This window comes from Pan paniscus, chromosome 21 (genome assembly GCF_029289425.2).
Source record: "Pan paniscus chromosome 21, NHGRI_mPanPan1-v2.0_pri, whole genome shotgun sequence".
NCBI classification, from domain to species: domain Eukaryota; kingdom Metazoa; phylum Chordata; class Mammalia; order Primates; family Hominidae; genus Pan; species Pan paniscus.
In genome coordinates this window covers 43654672-43675674 of record NC_073270.2, presented here as the reverse complement: position 1 = coordinate 43675674, position 21003 = coordinate 43654672, and the positions used below count along the sequence as shown (strand labels likewise).

Sequence of the window (21003 nt, the reverse complement as noted above, 5' to 3'; positions counted from 1 at the left end):
AGAATTTCCAAAGCGTCTCCCTATGCCCGATGTGGGCACTGTGGTCAGGAGCATCTTGTTTCATTTAGAATCTTTATTTGGATATCATTCACGTCCCACACAGTTCACCCACTTAGAGTGTGCGTTCAATGGCTTTTTCTATATTCACACAGTTGTGCAACCATCACCACAATCAATTTTAGAACATTTCCATCACCCCCAAAAGAAACTCACACCCATTAGCAGTCACTTCCCACTCTCCTCTCCCCTAGTCCCAGGCAATTACCAATGTGATTTCCATCTCTGTGGATTTGCCTATTCTGGGCATTTCATATAAATGGAATCACACAATATGTGGCCTTTTGTGTCTGGTTGCTTTTGCTTAGCACCGTGTTTTCAAGGCTCAGCCACAGTGTAGCATGTAGTGTCAGAATGTCACTCCTTTTTATTGCCAGATAATATTCCATCGTCTGGATATACCACTTTTTTTTTTTTTTTTTTTTTTTTTTGAGACGGAGTCTCACTCTGTCTCCAGGCTGGAGTGCAGTGGGGGTGATCTTGGCTCACTGCAACCTCCAACTCCCTGGTTCAAGCGATTCTCCTGCCTCAGCCTCCCTCTCTTGCCTCAGCCTCAGCAATTCTTCTCCTTCTGAGTAGCTGGGATTACAGGTGTGCACCACCACATCCGGCTAATTTTTGTATTTTTAGTAGCAACAGAGTTTCACCATGTTGGCCAGGGTAGTCTTGATCTCCTGACCTCGTGATCCGCCCGCCTCGGCCTCCCAAAGTGCTGGGATTACAGGCGTGAGCTACTACACCCAGGCTGATATACCACATTTTATTTAGCCATCCATTATTTGATGGACATGGGGGTTGTTTCCATTTCTTGGCTATTATGGATAATGCTGCTATAAACATTCAGGCACGGGTTTTTATGCGGTCATGTGTCTTCAGTCCTCTTGGGCTGATACCTAGGAGCAGAATTGCTCGGTCACTTGGTAACTCTATGATTAACCTTGAGAGGAGCGCCAGACTGTTTTCCAAAGCAGCTACATCCTTTTATATTCCCACCAGCAGTGCATGAGAGTTCCAATGTCTCCACATCCTCGCCAGTATTTGTTAGTGTTTGTCTTTTTTATTCCAGCCGTCCTCATGTGTGTGAAGTGGTAACACATTGTGGTTTTGATTTGCACTTCCCCAGGAGCATCCCCATGGTACAGAACAGGGAACTGAGGCTCAGAGAGGTGAAGAGCCCTGCCTGCGGCCATGGGGCAAAGATGGGCAGAAGCAGGATTCTAACCCAGGCACCTTCTTCTTCTTTTGTCTGTCTTCCCAGTGGAACAAGAAAAATCCCTCTAAGGAGGTTGGGGGGACCCCTCTATGGGAGTAAAATGGCCAGGGATGGGACAAAGACCCTTGGGAGGGTTGGATGAGACCCTGTGGAATATCAGAACTTCCTGTGGAAAGCCCTTCACTAGTGCCTGGTGCATAGGAGGTGCTCAGGGCTGGTGAGTATCGTTATCACTCTAGCATGACATAGATCCTCCCACACCCTCCTAGAGGGACCTGGGCCTTCCAGAACCAGCCTTGTACGTGGAGATTTCTGGAAGAGACCATATTCATTGAGTTCAGGCTAGCCAGTGGCCTGAGAGGACCACAGATCATAAGACCATCTATCCCTGGCATACCTGGATTCTGCTGCAGGAGCAGAGTCCTGACTACTTCATAGCCTGGTTATTATTCATGTCCTCATCCATCCATCATCTATCTATCCATCTATTCTCCAGCCCACCCTTCTCTGAACCTCATTGTCCTCATCTGAAGACAGAGGATGCAAGGCCTGCTTCAGGGCTACTGTGGTGATCAGCACAGGGCCGGGACACGGGGCCCAGGGCCAAGGTCAATCATCATTTCAACAGTTCCCAATCTCCAAGGGGTGCCTGTGGTTTCTGCATGTTGCAGAGCAAGGACCAGATGGCTACTCTGGCTATGAGGGCTTGACCTGAGAGCCCCAGGTGGACACATCCTCAGGCAGATTCTCAGCAGGACCATAGTGGGTGGGACACTCGGCTGGAATAAGCCAAGGGGAGTCAAGAGCCCAGGGTGTAGTATGGGATGGCAGGGACCGGGGAGGTGGTCCAGACCTGGCAGAAACAAGACAAACAGACTTTACGGCTAAGGGAGGTCTGAGTTCAACAACTCTGTGACTTTGGGCAAGCTACTTAACCTCTCTGAGCCTGTTTCCTCAACTGGAATAAGGGGTTGTTGATACCTCATAAGAGAAAATGAGATCCCAAAGTAAAGTGCCTAAGCCTCTGACCTGATAAATCCACTAGGAGAATCTCAGGCTCATGTGCACCAGGAGATCCCGACCAGTGTGCTCACAGCAGTGTTGTTGGTAAGTCATAGTACCCAGTCGGGAACACACTCCAATTCTTGTCAGCAATACAATGGATAAGTAAGTTGATAGATGGTGAGATAGTCATACAGTGAAATATTATACAGCAATAAAGGTGAACAAATTACAGACACATGCAGCAACACAGATGAATCTCACAAATATAAGACATGAGAAATACAGTATGATTCTGTGCATATGCAGGTCAGACAATGGAGGAAACTCACATACATTGTTTAAAATGACATACACAGGGGAGGGCAGAGGAGGGGGAGAACAGTGGGAAAATAGCTCATGCATGCCAAGCTTAACACCTAGGTGATGGGTTGATAGGTGCAGTAAGCCACCATGGCACACATTCACCTATATAACACACCTGCACATCCTGCACATGCACCCCGGAACTTAAAATAAAAAATAAACACAATGACATAAACATAGGTAGTAAGACTACAAAAAGAACATTAAGAATGGGATTATCAGCTGGGCACAGTGGCTCACACCTGTAATCCCAGCACTTTGGGAGGCCGAGGCAGGTGAATCACTTGAGGTCAGGAATTTGAGACCAGCCTGACCAACATGGCGAAACCCTGGTTCTACTAAAAATACAAAAAAAAAAAAAAAAAAAAAAAAAAACTGCTGGGCACAGTGGCTCACGCCTGTAATCCCAGCACTTTGGGAGGCTGAGGCGGGCAGATCACGACGTCAGGAGATTGAGACCATCCTGGCTAATGTGGCGAAACCCTGGCTCTAATAAAAATACAAAAAAATTAGCCAGGTGTGGTGGCACATGCCTATAGTTCCAGCTACTCGGGAGGCTGAGGCAGGAGAATCACTTGAACCCAGGAGATGGAGGTTGCAGTGAACCGAGACTGCACCACTGCACTCCAGCTTGGGTTGCAGAGCGAAACTCTGTCTCAAAAACAAAACAAAAAAAAGAATGAGATTACCTTAACTGTGGGGACAGTGGCTGCCTCTAAGAGGGAGGAGAAGGGATAGATGGAAATGACACATCAGGCTTGGGGAGGTTCTCTTTTGGGGTGCTATGTTTGGTAGGTAGTGGCTACACAAGTATTTGCTTTACATTATTTACAAAACTGTGTAAACATGTTTTATGCAGTCTTCTCTGTAGGTGATTATCTCAGAAGCAAAGAATAATTCGAGTGCCTGGTAACAGGATTGGAGCTGAACAAAAGTTGGTTGTCTCCCACCCTCTCCCTCTGCCCCCACCGGTCCTGTGCTCTGCACTGCGAAGCCAGGCGCTGCTTGGGGTGCAAAGCAGGAGAAAGATGCTGAGTGAGGCGTGGGTGTGAGCTAGCCACCTGCTCTCCTGCCTCCACCCCACACACCACCCCCAGGCACAAATGCCCCAGAAAGACACTGCCCAGAGGTTTTTTTTAAAACCGCTTTATTCAGGTTGGCTGGTAGTCACGGACTGGATCATGTATACAGGGCAACCCACCCCTAGGCAAAGCCCTCGGCCTCTCCCACCTCCCCCACATCATCACTGAGCTGCGGCAGCCAGAGGTGCCAGCCAATTCCGAGGAGAATTGGGTCCAATAGAAATATTTACAAATAACCAGGGGGCAGGTGTGCCCGTGACCGGGAATCGTGAGGGAACTGAGTACCAGGGGGCCCTTGGCTCCCAACAGCCCCAGGCCCTGGGGTGGACTTGGCACAGGACCCAAGAGGGAGCTGGGGCATTGGGGGGCCGGCAGAGGGGGACTCCTGGGAGAGCCTTGAAGGCCCTCAAAGGGGTCCTGCTGGTGCAAAACTCTGCCTGGGGCCATGGGTCCGAGGGAAAGGCCCCTCCCTTCTGACTCGCCGTGTGACAGGGCAGAGAATCCTGGATCCCCTGCATCCCTGGAGGGTCGCACAGGGAGCTGAACAGGAAGGACTCGCCAGGAGGTGGTGGGGCATCTCGCTGTTCCCCTAGGCCTCCATGAGTGACCCTGCAGAGCCACTGCCCCAGAAGGGCCCTCCTGGGTTCCCTGGGTCTTCACCAGGGGAGAGGCCCTAGTTCTGCTCAGAAGATTCAAGTCCATATTCAGGGAGGGGTCACTGTCCACACCCCCAGGTCCAAGTGAGGGATGGTAGGAGGAGGGAGGCGAGGCTGGGGGGCCCCGGCTCAGGACAGGATGGGGGACAAGCAAGCAAAGCAAAACACTGGACTCCACAGAAGCTGGTGACAGGAAGGGGGTGGCCCCGGGCCCCAGCATGGTCCCTGCCCCAGTGTTCAGGGCGGTTGGCCCCTTGGTGCCCAGGGCCACCTTCTCCGAGCCAGGTCACCGCAGGGGTCTGAAAGGGCAGGGGTGGGTGGGGCTTACATGCTGAGCAAGGGGTGGTGGAAAGAGGGCCGACATGGTGGCCACAGGCGGCCTCGGGGATGGGGCGCGGCTGGACGCAGGCAGTCCGTCCCCGGTGGTCTGGCGGCTCCTCATGCACTCTGTACAGCGTGGGGGCGGATGGGCGGGGGCAGGGGCATCAGTCTAGAGGCTGCAGGCCTCCTGGTCCACCGAGCGCTTCCTCAGCTCCTTGCCTGGCTTGGGGGGCGGCGGGGCGGGCGCGGCGGGAGGGGCTTCGGGCAGATGCAGGACGGAGTTCTCCCCTGGCTGCACCCGCAGGTAGGCCTTGACCTTGTGGTGCCGGGCCTTGCCGTCGCTGAAGTCGATGACGCGGCACTCGTAGGTGCCTTCGTCCGTGGGCTTCACCCGGGACAGGCGCAGCTTGTGGGAGATGTTGCTGCCCACCACCTTGACCACCTGGGGGTGACAGAGAGACCGTGACTTGTCCATCCAGTGACAGCGGGGGAGAAGAAGAGTGGGGGGGGGGGTCCCAAGATCGCATGCTAGGACGGGAGCCCCAGAAACACTCCCACAAGGGCCCACCGAGGTTTGCACAAGAGTGAGTTAAATAGCAAAAAAGTAAAAGCAACTGCCATGTCCACCAACAGACCGCATTAACTAAGCAGTGGCCGGTTCCCTGCATGAAGCACTGCAGAGCGGTCCGAAAGACGGAGCTAGAACTAGGCACGTGAGCTCAGTGGCAAACAGCAGAGGGAAAGCTCTCACTGCTGCCCACCCCCAGGGGATGCCATTTATGTAAACAAACACAGACACCTACTCTATACTGGTTTTGGGGTCTTCCGGGTGTGGAAGTTTAAAATAGACAGGAGGGAACACCAGGGCCTCCTCACAGCAGTGGTAGACTCTGGGGCAGAACACAGGGGAGGAAGTGGACCTGGTGTAGACTACAAAGCAAAGTCTTCGTTTAGTCTGAAAGTTTACATTTCCTAAAAAAAAAAAAAAAAAAAAAAAATAGAGGGGCCTGCAGTCCCAGCTACTCAGGAGACTGAGGTGCGAGGACTGTTTGAGCCCAGGAGTTTGAGGCTTGCAGTGAGCCGTGATTGCACCACTGCACTCCAGCCTAGGTGACAGAGTGAGACCGGTCTTTTAAAAACCAAACCAGGCCAAGTGCGGTGGCTCATGCCTGGAATCCCAGCACTTTGGGAGGCCGAGGGAGGCAGATCACTTGAAGTCAGGAGTTTGAGACCTGGGCATGTTGCCTGGGCAACATGGGGAAACCCCGTCTCTACTAAAAATACAAAAACTAGCCGGGGGTGTGGTGGTGCATGCCGGTAATCCCAGCTACTCGTGAGACTGAGGCACGAAAATCACTTGAACAACCCAGGAGGCGGAGGTTGCAGTGAGCTGAGATCGCACCACTGCACTCCAGCCTGGGCGACAGCGCGAGACTCCGTCTCAAAAAAATAAATAAATAAAATAAAATAACATAATAAAAAACAAAACAAAACAATATAAAGGCTGACGACAAATATATCAGGATGCTAATAACTATTCACTCCACTTGGGGGGAGCAAGGATGTTTGTTATATTCGTCTTTGTACTTTGACTTTTTGTTTTATTTGGTTGGGTTTTTACATCTCTATTTTAAAATGGGAGTATTACTTATGTAGAGTAAAGTGCACACAGCCTGAGGAAATATTTCCTGTGTGTACACCTGTGTAACCACCATCCAGAGCAAAGCACGGAACATTCGTGACCCCCTAGAGCACACCCTTCACTGAGCAATACTCCCCCTCTGGGGTCCCCCGCTTTCTGACTGACTTCTATCACCATAGATTCGTTTTTTTCTGTTTTGGAACTCTTGTATGGGTGGCTTCTTTCCTGTGCCTGGCTTTTTCGACACAACCTGTTATCGGTGAGATTTCTCCATGTTGCTGCCTGCATCTATTTGTTTGTTTGTTTGAGACAGAGTCTCTGTTACCCAGGCTGGAGTGCAGTGGCACGATCTTAGCTCACTGCAACCTCCACCTCCTGGGTTCAAGCAGTTCTCATGCCTCAGCCTCCCCAGTAGCTGGGATTACAGGCACCCGCCACCATGCTCAGCTAATTTTTGTATTTTTAGTAGAAATGGGGTTTCACCATGTTGGCCAGGCTGGTCCCAAACTCCTGGCCTCAAGTGATCAACCCACCTCAGCCTCCCGAAGTGCCAGGATTATAAGTGTGAGCCACCATGCCCAGCCATCCATTTGTTCTTTTTCATTGCTGTATAGTATTCCATCACATGCATACTGCACGATTTGTTTATGTGATCACCATCGATGGACATTTGTGTGATTTCCAGATTAAAGCTCTTATGAATAAATCTGCCCTGAATATAAAGTTGCTGTGGGTGTTTTTTCAATTAAAAAAGAAAAAGCAGACGGACAGTTACATAAGATACACCACTGGGGAAACTGGCTGATGGGTACAGGAGACTTAATGACCTATTTTTGAAACTTTTCCTGAGACTATAACTCAAAATAAAAGATTTAAAAAAAAAAAAGGAGTTGGGCCTATGGAGAGGGGTGGTGGTGGTGGGAGGGGGCTTCTTTCATTTCCTGGCCCCTTCTTCTTAGAAAAAAAAAAAACCTTCCTGCAGCCCCTGTCCTGCCTGGACAGAACAGTGGAGATCAATTCTCAGCTGCCAGCCACTGACCTTCTTCCCAGACAGCTTTGTAGGCTCAGGTGAGTGGGCCTCAGACCTGTGGACTACTGGTCCGTCTCTTCTGGAGGGACAATGAGCTGGCCTGTTCCTGCCAAGCCCCAGCTCCTAGAGAGGGAAGCCCAACTTCTGGCTCCAGGTGGGATGCCCCTGCTGGTCACCCCTGCAGTGAGGGGGCCAGGATGAAAAAGCACGCCCTCTGCATGCAGCCTGCAGATGTTTCTGAGCCTGTGCTGGGCACTCACACGTGTGACTTCTAATCGTCTTACCAATCTGCCCTGGGGAGGGCTCTTTCGTCAACACCCCAATGGGAAACTCTTGCTGACCTCACGGCCTTTGCGCGTGCTGGGCCCTCTGCCTGGGTGGGGTTCCCTGTTCATCTTCACCTGCCTGGTTCCCATTCATCCTAAATGTCACCTCCTCCAAGAAATTGACCCCGTCCCCACTCCCTCCTATTTCCTGCATAGCAGTCTTCTCATTTTGAACCGTGTATTTGTCTGTTGACTTGATTTTGGGTTCTCTCCTTGGCTAAACCGTACCCCCCATGAGAGCAGGGACAATATTTATTTTGTCCATGTGAGGGGTTATCACAGAGCCCAGCACTCCATAAATAATCATCAACATTTGTTGAATGAAGGGACCCACCCCATGACCTTCTTTCTCCAACTGAAGTCGTACTCAGATGTCTTGCTTTCTAATTTTAAGTCACATGCACATGATGATATGGTTTGGCTCTGTGTCCCCACCCAAATCTCATCTCAAAGTGTAATCCCCACGTGTTGAGGGCGGGGCCTGGTGGGAGGTGATTGGATCATGGGGACAGTTTTCTCCATGCTGTTCTTGTGATAGTGAGTGAGTTCTCACAAGATGTGATGGTTTAAAAGTAGCAGTTTCCCCTTCGTTCACTCTTCTCCTGCCAACACGTAAGACATGCCTTGCTTCCCTTTAGCCTTACACCATAATTCTAAGTTTTCTGAGGCCTCCCCAGCCATGCAGAACGTTGAGTCAATTTAACCTCTTTTCTTTGTGAATTACCTAGTCTCTGGTAGTTCTTTATAGCAGGGTGAATACACATAATGATATCCACTTTGCAGATGGTGAAACTGAGGCTCCAAAAGAAGTGACTCGCCCAGAGGCATGGAGTCAGTGAGTGGCGGAACTGGGAACAGGCTCCATGCGCTCTCACCCTTCCAGTGGTGTGACAGGCTCACCGAGGGCCACCAGTGCTGGCAGGGCCACAGGGAAGGGAAGAAGAGAGTGTCCAGCAGCAGGGAGCCTGATCTTCCTCCCTCATCCTGAGACTTCCCGGCTGCCCATCATCCCCTACATGGAGGGAAAGCCTTCGGCAGAGGCACGGAGGTGGGACCCAGGCAGGACTTCCCCATGGCAAGCAGTGGGAAACCCTCCCAGCTGCCCCTCTGGCTGTGGGGGTGCCCCCTCCCTAGCGCCAGGCCCTGCTGGAGCCCACCCTGTCCCTCTGACTCCATCACCTCCGCCCTGTGGTCCTGTGTGCTCTCTCTGGCGAGTTAGGAGATGCTGTTGCAAATGCGCAGCGGGAGCGAATTACCTCAACATCTGCTTCCCTCACGGATATTAATTATCCTTCATTTGTCAACCCTACAAGGCGCTAATGGAGTAATAATGCAAAGTGCTGGGAGCGCTCGCTCCTAGGGAGGGAGCACCAAGCGAGGCCCAGCCCTCGGCCCACCCGCTCCCATCCCCCAGATGGGGCCACGAAGGCCTGGACGGCTCCCCAGGCAGCCAGCTCCCTCCTCCCTGTCACCCCCTCTGCCAAGAGACAGATGTGGCCTTCAGGAACACGAGCTCTTCCTCTCTCAGAGAGGAGGAGGGCAGGGAGCACTGCAGGGAGGGATGGGAGGCCAGGCGCTGACCGTGACAAGTCACCAGCACTCTGGCCTCGGTTTTCTTGGGCTAAATTTGTCCGTTCATTCACCAAGCACTTAGCGAGTGCCTACCACAATGGGCCAGCCAGATCCTGGTAATGCTGGCACGAGCTGACAGTCTAACGGAGAACCTAGACCCCTAACCCATAATCAAGCAACTCAGCGAGTGAACTTCCAACAGGATGAAGGGCAAGGACACACGTCAGACACGACTCCCTCCCAGTCCCTGTGGTCCATGCCTCTAAGCACAATCTGGAGAAGGCAAATACGATATTTTTAATAAAAATAATAACAGCAACAGTAGTGCCAGTGGCTAATGTTTATGAAGTGCCTGATCACTGTGAGATGATGTGATAAGTTTCATCAATCTTCCTTTCTTTCTTTCGTTCTTTTTCTTTTTTTTGAGACAGGGTCTCGTTCTGTCACCTTAGGCTGGAGTGCACTGGCGTGATCATGGCTCACTGCAGCCACAGCCTCCTGGGCTCAAGCAATCCTCCCGCTTCAGCACCCCCTCCGACCTCCTGAGTAGCTGTGGCCACAGGTGCGCACCACCACTCCTGGCCAATTTGTGTATATTTCTGTGGAGATGGGGTCTCACTATGTTGCCAAAGCTGGTCTTGAACTCCTGGGCTCAAGCAATCCTCCTGCCTCGGCCTCCCAAAGTGCTGGGATTCTAAGCGTGAGCCACCGCGCCCAGCCAAGCTTCATCACTCTTATTTAAACCTCACAATAACCCTATGATGCAGGTGAAGAAACTGAGACTCAGAGAGGTGAAGCGATTTTCTCAAGGCCACCCAGCTGGTGACAGAGGCCACACCTTACCCACCCCTCTGGGAGCCTTCTGAACAATAAACTACAGATCGGTCTTCTCATGTCTTTCCGAGGCCCCCAATCCTCCATGTCTTGGGAAAACCCAGCCCCAAACCTCATCAGAGGCCTCTCCCACAGGAGGGGGCCCAATATCCCACTCCAGGAGCAGCCTGTTGGATTTCATCCACCACACATTATGCAGAAAGCCCTTCAGCCCAGCCCTCCAGGGCGACTGGAGAGCCCACAAAGAAAGGAGACCCCCGCATGGCGACCCAGCTGTAAATCATAATCACCTCCGCACAGGCATTGACAGGCCTTAGCAGTGCAATTAAGCACCTAATTACGCTGAAAGAGATAAGGCCGAACCCTGGCCAGGGCCAAGTTCAGCCTCCTCCCTGCTCGCCCCACAGCTCAGGCTTTTCCGGGCACTGCAGGGATACTCCGAGGCCAGCTCACATTGGGCAGGCTGGGATCATCTTCCAGCCAAGCCAGAAGAATGGATTTGTACTCATGATGCCAACCCTTGCCTTCACATGGCCTCCTGGCAGAGGTGGAGGCCCCAGGGAAGGTGCTGGGGTGAGGAATAGGGGTCAGATGGCTCCTGCCCCAGGCTGGGCCCTGCAATCAGCCTCTATCAGCTCCACCCAGCACTTCGCTGGCCCCTCAGCATGTTCAGAACCCAACTCAGGGTCTCCCCAGACCTGGGCCCCAGAAGGCCTTACTGCTGTAGCCAAACTCTGCAATCACCACTTCTGTTTTCTTTCTGCACTCCGCACACTCCACCCCTGAACCCACTGACGTCCTCTAAACACCTTGGACCCCTTCCCCTTCTCTCCAGAATCCACATCCCCCAGCACTGGCGAAAGCAAGGTCCAGGGCTTCTCCCATCCGGGCCATCACCCCAGCCTCCTCCCAGATCTACACAACCTTCCAGCCTCTTCTTCCACAACAGCCAGACCAATTTTTTCAAAATGTCCCTAACTTAAACTCTTCGATGGTCCCCACGGTGGCTGACAAGGCCCTTTGAGGTCTCATCCCGGCCTGCCCCTCAGCCTCATCGGCCACTAGCAATTCCTCCAGTGCACACACCCAGCCAAGTTCCCCACCCTTTGTCAAATCCTCCACACCTCAGTGCTCACTTCAAATAGCACCTCCTCCAGGAAGCCCTCCTGGCCCCCCAGGCTAGATCAGATACCCCATTATGGCAGTTCTCCTCATTTTGGTCACAGTTGTAATTGTATTTTTTATCATGCATGATTATTGGATTAACACCCGTCTCTCACAGTGGACTGAGAGCACCCAGAGGGCAGGAGTGTGTATGTGTGAGACCATGGTCTTTCCAGAGTCATCTTGGTTTAACTCAGCTTCCAACCATGAGCGATTTACAGTGATGAAGTCCCCCAGGAAGGAGGGTATGTGTGGAGAATTTCACCTCGTCTTAAAATTAGGAAGTTGTGGACTATCTTGGTTTGCAAAACTGGTTAAGGGGGAAATTAACCTCAATTTTAGCACAAATGACTTTAGTTAGATCGAAAGAAAAACTTCCAGAACTTGAAAAATGGCCAATAAGCAGAAATGTTTGCCTGAGCCATGGAAATGATTCCACCTAATGGTGGAATCCTTAGCAGATGCAAGTTACCAACGGAGATATTTTTAGGCCAGGGTCCTTCCCTGGGCCCAAGTTAAACGAGATAATTCATATAAAGTGCTCGTCATGGCTCCTAACATATGGTAAGCACTCAATAAATGTTAGCTGCTATATTATTATTATCATTATTATTTTATTACAGATGCCTGTCCTCCCACATAAATGATCTCCTTATGAGAGCAGTGGTGCGATCTCGGCTCACTGCAGCCTCTGCCTCCTGGGTTCAAGCGATTTTCCCATCTCAGCCTCCCAAGTATCTGGGACTGCAGGCGTGCACCACCACACCTGGCTAATTTTTGTATTTTTAGTAGAGACGGGGTTTCACTGTGTTGGCCAGGCTGGTCATGAACTCCTGACCTCGGATGATCCGCCCACCTTGGCTTCCCAAAGCGCTGGGATTACAGGTGTGCACTGTGCCCAGCATCTGATTTTTTTTTTTTTAATTCCCTTGCCCACATCCTGCTCGCTTGCTAGGAACAGGAGTTTTACGAGTCACAAATTCACGTTAACAAGTTTCCACCCTAGGAACCACTGTCACTCACATAGCCTAATCCATGGCACTTTACAGTTTCCAAAGCGTTTTCATATATGCCTTCAACAACAGCTAACTGAGGAAAAGGGAGAGTCAAGGAGGTGGCAGAGCTGGAACCAGGACTCAGCTCCTGCTAAGTGCTGGCCCCACTGTGTCCTCACAGTCCCCGCCTGGCAGTCAGCACAGCCGACTCTTAGAGTCTGAATCTTCACAAGGCCAACATGGCCACCCAGGCAGGTTCACGAAGCCCTCCCCCCACCAAGCCCCTCAAAGCTGACAGCACTTTCTTACCCTCAACCTTGGACCATTATTATTTGATCACAGATGCCTGTCCTCTGACGTAAATGATCTCCCTATGAGATTCTGGGATTCCACCAGCCTGTAGACTGCACTATTTGGCTTAGACACTGTTTTTCAAAAGATCTAATTAGGTCCCAACAGTTAAGACTCAGGAGACATTCCACTAAAATCGGGATTTTTAGAAGTCACGGGAATATGAGGCCTAGGTCCCTGCCTGGCTCAGCTGTTCCCTGTAGACACAGGGTCTGGGTTTCCCGGGCCCCCGCAGGAGCTCTTTCACTCGTTCACGTCATGTCACCGGTACGCATATGTGAACAGACATGGGATCCACACCGGCCAGGCGCGGTGCCTCATGACTGTAATCCCAACACTTTGGGATGCTGAGGCAGGAGGATCACCTGAGGTCAGTAGTTCGAGACCAGCCTGGTCAACATGGTGAAACCCTGTCTCTACTAAAAATACAAAAAAAAAAAAAAAAAAAAAATTAGCTAGGCGTGGTGACCTGTTCCTATATCCCCAGCTACTGGGGAAGCTGAAGCAGGAGAATTTCTCGAACTCAGGAGGCGGAGGTTGCAATGAGCCGAGATCTCGCCCTGCACTCCAGCCTGGATGACAACAGTGAAACTCCATCTCAAAAAAAAAAAAAAAAAAAAAATCTGTGTATGGGTTCACACACACATTGGCCTGGGCGTATGTCTGTGTGTGTGATAATTATTCAACAAATATTTATTGGGTACCTACTACACCACGCCAGGCTCTGTGCTGGACTCTGGAAATGCAACAGTGAGTCAGGCAGGCTCAGTCCCAGCACCCCTCATCTCTAGGGGAGACAGTCATGAAGCAAAAACTCACACAAGCGGATAACGACAACCAGAAATACAGCCAGCAGGGAAATGGGAGGGGCACCAGCTGGGTCACAAGTTCAAGGGACGCTTCCCGAGCTGAGCTCTGTGGGAAGAGAGAGAGGAACAGCTTTGCAGGCAGGCGGACCAGCCTGTGCAAAAGCCTGGAGGTGGGAAGGAGTGGGAAGGTGGAAAGGCTGCCAGGGTCGGGAGGGGAAGGGGGTTGAGGTCAGGCAAGAGGTGAGGCTGGAGGGTGGGCAGAGCAATTGTGCAGAGTTCTGAAGGCCATGGAGAAAAGTTTGGGCCACCTCCTCAGACTGCAGGAATCCAGGGAGTACCTGTGTATTAGGAATGGTTTTTCTTGTGGCGCTGACTGCACGAGGAGCTTGGCCCATGCCTGTTTCTGCATTTCCTAACCAGACCCTCGGAGCCCCAGCTGGTGCAGGAATTGCAGGCGCTGGGGGTGGGGGGCTGGGGGTAATTGCACATTCATGCTGAGCACATTTATTTTATTTAACTAATTAGCATCGTCGCATTTCCCTCATGTGGGACCCAGCAGCCTGGAATTCTAATCCTCTAAATCAATTAGATTATTCTCTCCTTTGCCAGAGCCGCTCCTTAAACCCCAGGCAAAATTATAGGAGAAAGGGTTGTGATGAACGGGGTATTAATATGCACACAGATCTACCTGCCTGGGCTTAACGGATGGGTATTTGGGCCAGAAACGGGGTGTTCGATATGGATGTGCCCTTGACAGAGGGTGGGGGGTGGACCCACAGCCACCCTGAGCTGGATAAAAATGGCTTGAATTTTCAGACCCCAACTGTGCCCTGGGCCAGACGGCACAAATGATGCTTTGAAGATCCTTGCTCTCTTGCCCACCCCCTCCCGCCTGAAGGGGCTGCAGAAGCCTCCTCCCTGGCCTCTCTGCCTCCATGATGCCACCTCTGATGCCCGACATGGCACCCCAATGACTCCCTGTGCCCATTCTCCACATGGTGACCTCGGTTTGGGGGTGCGGCTCCTCTGCTCATCCCTGTCAAATTGGCCTTGGGGTCCTGAGCTCCCCTACAAGTCCTTGAAAAGTTGTGGAAGAATCAAGCAAAAAAGGGTGAATTTAGAAAGGTTTCCCCGCCATGCGCATGCAAGGACACACAAACACACAAGCATGCACGCACACACGCACATTCATACTCCCACGGGCACCTGCCTTTTCTGAGTGTGTTGCTGGTAGATGTCTAGCCTCCTGCCAGGCTGGCCTCACGCCCCTGCCAAGCTGACCTCATGCCCCATGCACAAACCTTGCCTCGTTGCATGGCCACATGTGTCCCCGGGCGGGTCCCCTCCACTCCATGTTCTCTCCCCAGTTCACCTCCTGTCTCCTGTCTGCCTCTCCCAGGACTGGTTTTGGGTGCCCCCTCCTTCACAAAAGCCGTCACTCCCTGAACTCCCCTGGGCCCCAGCTGCACTGGCCTGCAGCACAGCCTGGTGACAAAGAGCTTGAGCCCTGAAGCCAGGTAGCTCAGCAACACCAGTCACCCTTGGCGTGACCTCTGGCAAGTCCCTGACCTCCTGAGCCTCAGCTGCCCCACCTGCAAAATGGGTGAATGCTTGGCCCTTCTTACAGAGTGTGGCTATTAACAAATGAGTCAATAAATAAGAAGGCCTGGCCAGTCCTGAAATCCTTTGCCTAGGGTGCCCCCACCCCGTCCCCGGGGCCAGATCACCAAGTGACCCTGAGATGGCATAACACTCAGTCATGATAGGCCAAAAAAAGCTGGCTCAGGCTCATCAGACCTCATTGGTTCCCCAAATAAAAAATGCTGCTGAAACAAGCACGAAGGCACCAGGATGCACACAGCCTTGGCCCTGACAGGAGCAAATGCATCTTCTCTCCCCTGTCATTTTTTGTGCCCATCATTGAATGAACTTGAAAAATCTCCGGCTTTTAAAAAACAGAGCAAGGCCATTTTTTTCCCTTCTCTTTTTCTTCTCTTCCATCTTCTTGCCCAAGTTCCCTGCTGAACTGGACCCCAATTTTTTTTTTAAGTCACAGCTGTGCCCTCCATTAGAGCCCTTTCGAGAAGTCATTATCAAAACTCACACTTATTTTGGTTGCCTCCTTCCCTGCGTCTTCCTGCTGAGATGCTTTTAGCTGTTGGGAGCGGGGAGGGGCGGAGAGAGCAGAGACAAGGTGTTAGCACAGGGTGGGGGTGGGGTGGCAGTGTGGGGAGACACATTATAGGGATACGGACAACCGCTAAGATTCTCACGACAGCAGATGAGGCTCGGGGGCCATGGAGTCTGGAGTTGGGGTCCCTTTCTGTATCCACTCAGGGGAGGAGGGGAGGTCAGAGCAAAAGAAGATAATGGAGGTATGTAGAAAACTGACCACATTTGTGCATTTAGATACACAAGGGTGCTTTGGTATATATTGGAGGGAGTGTGAACAGGCAGAAATCTAAGCATTGGCTTGGTACGTTGCTAGGAGCATGTTTGTACCCTTGAGTCACTCTATCTGAGAGTGTGTTTGTACCTTCAGGTGTGTCACCCATGTGAACGTCTGTGCAGATGCTGTGGGAACCCTGCCCACATTCCCCACCTTTGCAAACTGACCCTGGAAGCTTCCAACCGCAGATACCTGCAACGATTTGCCTAAGGGCTTTCTCTGGCCACTGAAGTCCTCTAAGCCTGCATGTGGCAGGGCTGGAAGTGTCGGGGAGCTGACACCCCCAGGAGCAAGACAAAGTTTGATATGCCCTTGGGCACATGTGAGACACTCTTTCATGAACATGGGGAGTGTATGATGTGCCAATGTGTGTTTGTGAATGTGTGCAGATATATGTGTTCATATATGAATAGGTGGGCAGATCTCTATGTTTGCGTGTTCATTAGTGTATACATACGTGTAAGGATGCAAATGATTCAGATGGGGTTCCTCCAAGAGCTGACCTTGAGACAAAGGTCAAGTAGTTTATTTGGGAGGTGATCCCAGGAAACACAAGTAGGGGAGAAGGTGAGTGAGAAGAAAAAGGGAAGAAAGTTAATAATGGGGGGTATGTTGTTGGTTAGTTACCACAGTAGGCAATTGGAGCTTCGTCCCACTGGGCACTTGGCGAAACAGTGAAGAATATGCTTCGGTTGTCCCAGCTAAGGGCGAGGGAGCTGAGGCATTCATCCTCCAACTTTGCGGGTCATTGGTGGGGGCTGCTCCTGCCTATTGAGTCCCCTGCTCCTCCTGCTTGCCTTGCTGGCCAGCAGGCTCTTGTGTCCAGAGAAAACCCTCAAGCAGAGCCAGAGGAGCTGGCAGTTGGCTGGTACCAGGGCACGCTGCACACCGGGCATGTGGCAGAGCCCCCACAGTATCTGCTCTACAGGTGTGTACATACGAGCATGCACGTGTAGAGGGGTGAGCACATGTGCAGCCAAGGGTGTGTTGGGAGCCTGGTGCACGTATGCGTGTGTGCCAGTGAATGAACTCAGCATTTGCAGAGCTCTTTATAAAAAGGCTGTCCGTGTGGCCTGGAGAAGTGGTGGGAAGTGAGTCACAAGACCCACCTTGCTCCATAACCTGAAGCCAGCTTGTCCCTCTGGCCTCAGTTTCCTCACCTGTACCCTGAAGGGAGGCCCTCTGTGCCCTGGAAGGCCCTTCTTGCTGTGGCCATTTCAAGTGCTCAGCCTAGCTCTGCCTCCTGCCCGTTCCCCCAAATAAGCCTCCATGATCACCTAAAACCCCCACCCCAGGCGGAAGAAGGGAGGGAGACAGCTGTGTGGTGTGGAGAACAGCGTTGGAGCCCATATCCCTCAGAGGAGAAGAGGGGCAGAGAAATACCCCTACCCCAGGGACCAGGACTTCCCCAGCCCAGCTTGGGCATCTCCCCAGGGGCATTACCTGGTTCGAGGCCCACGCCTGCTTGTCGGTCCAGTCCCGGTGGCTCCGTACATACCACCACTGGATCTCCAGCGAGTAGGAGGGGGAGCCGCTGCCGCGGAAGGAGCAGGCCATCTCCACGTCCTCGCCCGTCCGTGCTGTCATGTCATGGGGTGTCTCTGTGAACAGGGCTGTGCAAGAAACAGGGGGAAGAATGGCGGGGCTCAGGAAACCACGGGGCTAGTGGGTGAGGGAGGTGGAGAACGTAGGAACAGCTGGCCCTGCACGGTGGGGGATGGGTGGAGGGGGTGGGGTGACCTGCAAGCCCGCTGGTGGGAGTGGTCTGGCTTCAGCTGGGCACCCAAGAAGCTCAGCAAGGCAGGCCAAGGATGTGTGCAGCAGCCAACATAAGATGGCGATGAGGGAGTAGGTGTCGGCCCTGGAGCCACACCAGCAGCCGGGCGCTGTGGGAGAACATGCCAGGGATCAGAGAAGGCCTGGGCTGGATGTGGACAGCAAGAAGGCCAGGAAGGAGCTGCCGCTTCCATCAGCTCTTCCAGGTTCTTCCAGTAACCCAGCTCAGTTCCCCTCCTGAGTTACTCCAGCATCCATGTACAGCGGCCAGCGCCATCTTTGCAAAACCAAATCAGATGTGGCCTCTCCCCTGCTTAGAACCCTCCCCTGGGACCCCAGGTATGGGGATCAGCACCCATTCCCCTGGCTTCCTCCCTGTCCTGTGGACACACCTCCCTTTCTGGCCTCACTCTTGCTCTGGCTGTTCTCCTTCCGGAATGCCCTTCCCTCCACCCCTCTTTGCCCGGCTGGCTCCTTCAGATCTGGCAAAGCTCAGCTCAAATGTCACCCCCCGAAAGGTCCTCCTTGAGGATCCCGAGAAGGTCCCCCACCTCCTGCCCTGCCCTGTTGCCTGCGGCAGCTCCAGGAGGACAGGGACACAGAGCTCCTGCCGCTGGCAGTTGCTGGCGCAGAGTAGCTGCTCGGCGGATGGAATGGGTACGGAATTCTCCACCATCTCAGGGCACCCAGGGTGAGGTGGGAGCCACTCCTGCCTCCTGCCCCATGCAGAGCCCAGCTCTCCACCACAGCCCAGGGCATACGGTTCCCCTGGCCCAGCAGGAGCCCTGCCCCATCCGTCATCCTCCATCCCACCAGGTAAATGAGAAAACATCCCCACTTCATGTGGCCCAGCGCCCCTCCCCACCATATGTTCTGTCTCCCGTCTCCCCAAACAAATATTGTCCTGAGATGTAATTAGAATTCTTTCCTCTTCTCAAGAGAGATTATCGCCCTGGAAAGACGCCTGGCAACGTGCAGGTCACCCAGGAACATTGTGGCTGTCAATCCCCTGGCCCCCACCCTGTCCCTCCTGGCTGCTGCAACCTAACAGGGTCCCCTGGCCCAGAGGGCAGATTCCCAGCCCCGGGAGTCCTCACCGCCCCAGCTCAGCTTAGGGAAGGAGGAACAGGGAGTCCTGGGCTAGGAGGTGAAATCCTAGATTCAGGCCCCTGCTCTGGGGCCACCTCTCTCATCCCCCTGTCCCCAGGATACTGAAGGTGATGCGAATTGACAAACGACTCCATCTGGAAACTTCTGCCGTTTCTCCTCTGCTCATGGGGTTTCCATGTGCAGCCCTACTTGAACAGTGGGTTTCTGGGCTGAGAGCAAGTTTGAGATGTCCCTAATCCTCAAGGTCAAGGGTTTAGAAAGCAGCTCATGGAGGCTCCCCGCTTGCTGAGGCTTGGAAGTCCCAGTCGCTGTTCTGTAAACAAGGCCTGGTTAGTTAATAGGAATAAATGTCTGAGTTCCTGAACATTTGTGAGGGATGGTGTGGGGCGTCATCACACATAGCCCACTTCAAAGCTGTGACCCTTCTTATCCCCACTAAGTAAGAGGCAATGCAGGCACCTGGAAGGAAGATCCCTCCCCCACATCACCGTGAGGGCCACCCCCTCCTTCCAGGGGATCAACCCAGAAACTAGTCACCCTGGGCTCCCTCCCTCCACTCTCCCTTCCCACATTCAGTCTTCAAGGAACCCTGTGGGTCCTGCCTCCCGACACCTCCAGAATCTGGCCCCTTCTCCCCACCTCCCCTGCCTTCCTGGGGCCAAGCTGCCATCCTCTCTCACCTGCAACAGTGGGGAACCCTCACAGGCCTCCCACTTCCACTCTTCCTCCCCAACAAGCTATTTTCACACAGCAGCCAGACGTACCTTGACAAAACATAAATCATCCCTGTCCCTGCTCTACTCACCACTCTCCCAGGGCGTCCTCCTACCCACAGTAACAGCCACAGTCCTCACTGCCTCTGCTTCCCAAAGTGCTGGGATTATAGGTATGAGCCACCATGCCCAGCTAAAAGGATTGCTCGTGCCCAGGAGGTCAAGGCTGCAGCAAGCCTTGAACGCACCACTGCACTCCAGACGGCTGACAGGGCCTTCCATGGGAGGCCATTCCCTCCGGTGTTGGCCTCTGCCTGACTCCCTGCTCCTACTCCTGCCACAGTGGCCTCCTTTCAGCTCCTTCCCCGGGCATCCCAGTTGAGATTCCACCTCAAGACCTTTGCACCTGCTGATTCCTCTGCCTGGAACACCCTTTCCTCAGACTCCCCTGGAACTGCCTTCCCTCACATGGCTCCCTCCCTCCCCTGCCAGAGGACCCTGCTCAAAGTCTGCTTCCTTAGGGAGGCCTGCCCTGACCACCTCATTTAAACCCGGCACTTCAAAACACCCTTCCCTCCAATGCCATCATCAGCACTGGCCAACAGGACTTTCTGCCATGAGGAGGGTGTCCTGTACCTGAGCTAGTACTGTAGCTAGCAGTCACCCGTGTCTGCTGAGCACTTGAAATGTGACTGAGGACCTGAATTTTAAATTTTATTTAATTTTAATTCATGTAAACATAAATGTTAATAGCCACTTGCAGGTAATGGCTACTGTATTGGACAGCACAGCTAATATGCCTATTTTATGTATGTTTATTGTCAGCCTTCCCTCCCAGCTCCTGCGGCAGTGCCTGGCACATAGCAGGTGCTCAATAAATGCATTTTATTTTTGAGACAGGGTCTCGCTCTCTTGTCTAGGCTGGAGTGCAGTGGTGCATTCAAGGCTTGCGGCAGCCTTGACCTCCGGGGCACAAGCAATCCTCTAACCTCAGCCCCCCGAGTAGCTGGAACTACAGGCACGAGCCGCCATGCCCAATTAGTTTTTCAAATTTTTTGTAGAGACACGGTCTTGCTTTTTGCCCAGGCTGGACTTGAACTCCTGGGCTTAAGCAATCTCCCCACCTTGGCCTCCCAAAGTGCTGAGATTACAGGTAAGGTATAAGCCACCACGCCCAGCCAATAAGTGCTTTTTGAATGATGAATAAACAGCCTTGGCTGGGCAGTGGTGGAGCAGGGTCCAGAGCTAGGGGGACCCTGCCCTGAGAGTCCTGGGCAGGTCTCGCCCTTGGAGTCTTCCCTGACACCCACTTGCCACCTCGAGCGGAACACAAGGAGATAGTGAGGAGCCTGCACGGGAAGAGCCCAAGAGGTGATTCTAGTGGGTTGCTTGTCCCTCCCCCAGGATGGCGGATTCTGCCTTGATTCACATCCCTCCTGCCCAGCAGCAGGGCACCAGGGCACTAGGGGCCTTTGCAAACATAAGGAGAGGGGTGAGGACCCTGGGTGGATCTGGTATGACCACCAGTGTGACCC

The 21003-nt window shown here is 52.8% G+C and overlaps 1 protein-coding gene across 2 annotated transcripts in view; it reads right to left on the bottom strand.

Moving 5' to 3' along the window:
- Positions 1-4862: 4862 nt before the first annotated feature.
- VSTM2L (V-set and transmembrane domain containing 2 like) overlaps positions 4863-21003 on the bottom strand; it is a 41376-nt gene continuing 25235 nt past the window's right edge. Inside the window, exons 2-4 of one of the 2 annotated variants that reach the window (XM_034946916.3) lie at positions 17313-17470; positions 15525-15575; positions 4863-5139 (exon numbers count right to left, since the gene is read on the bottom strand). In XM_034946916.3, the coding sequence (XP_034802807.1) occupies positions 4867-5139; positions 15525-15575; positions 17313-17470 (482 nt within the window). In that variant the 3' untranslated portion in view covers positions 4863-4866. Of the gene's footprint in view, positions 5140-15524; positions 15576-17312; positions 17483-21003 lie in introns of both variants that reach the window. The other variant, XM_034946915.3, reaches the window with a different exon arrangement.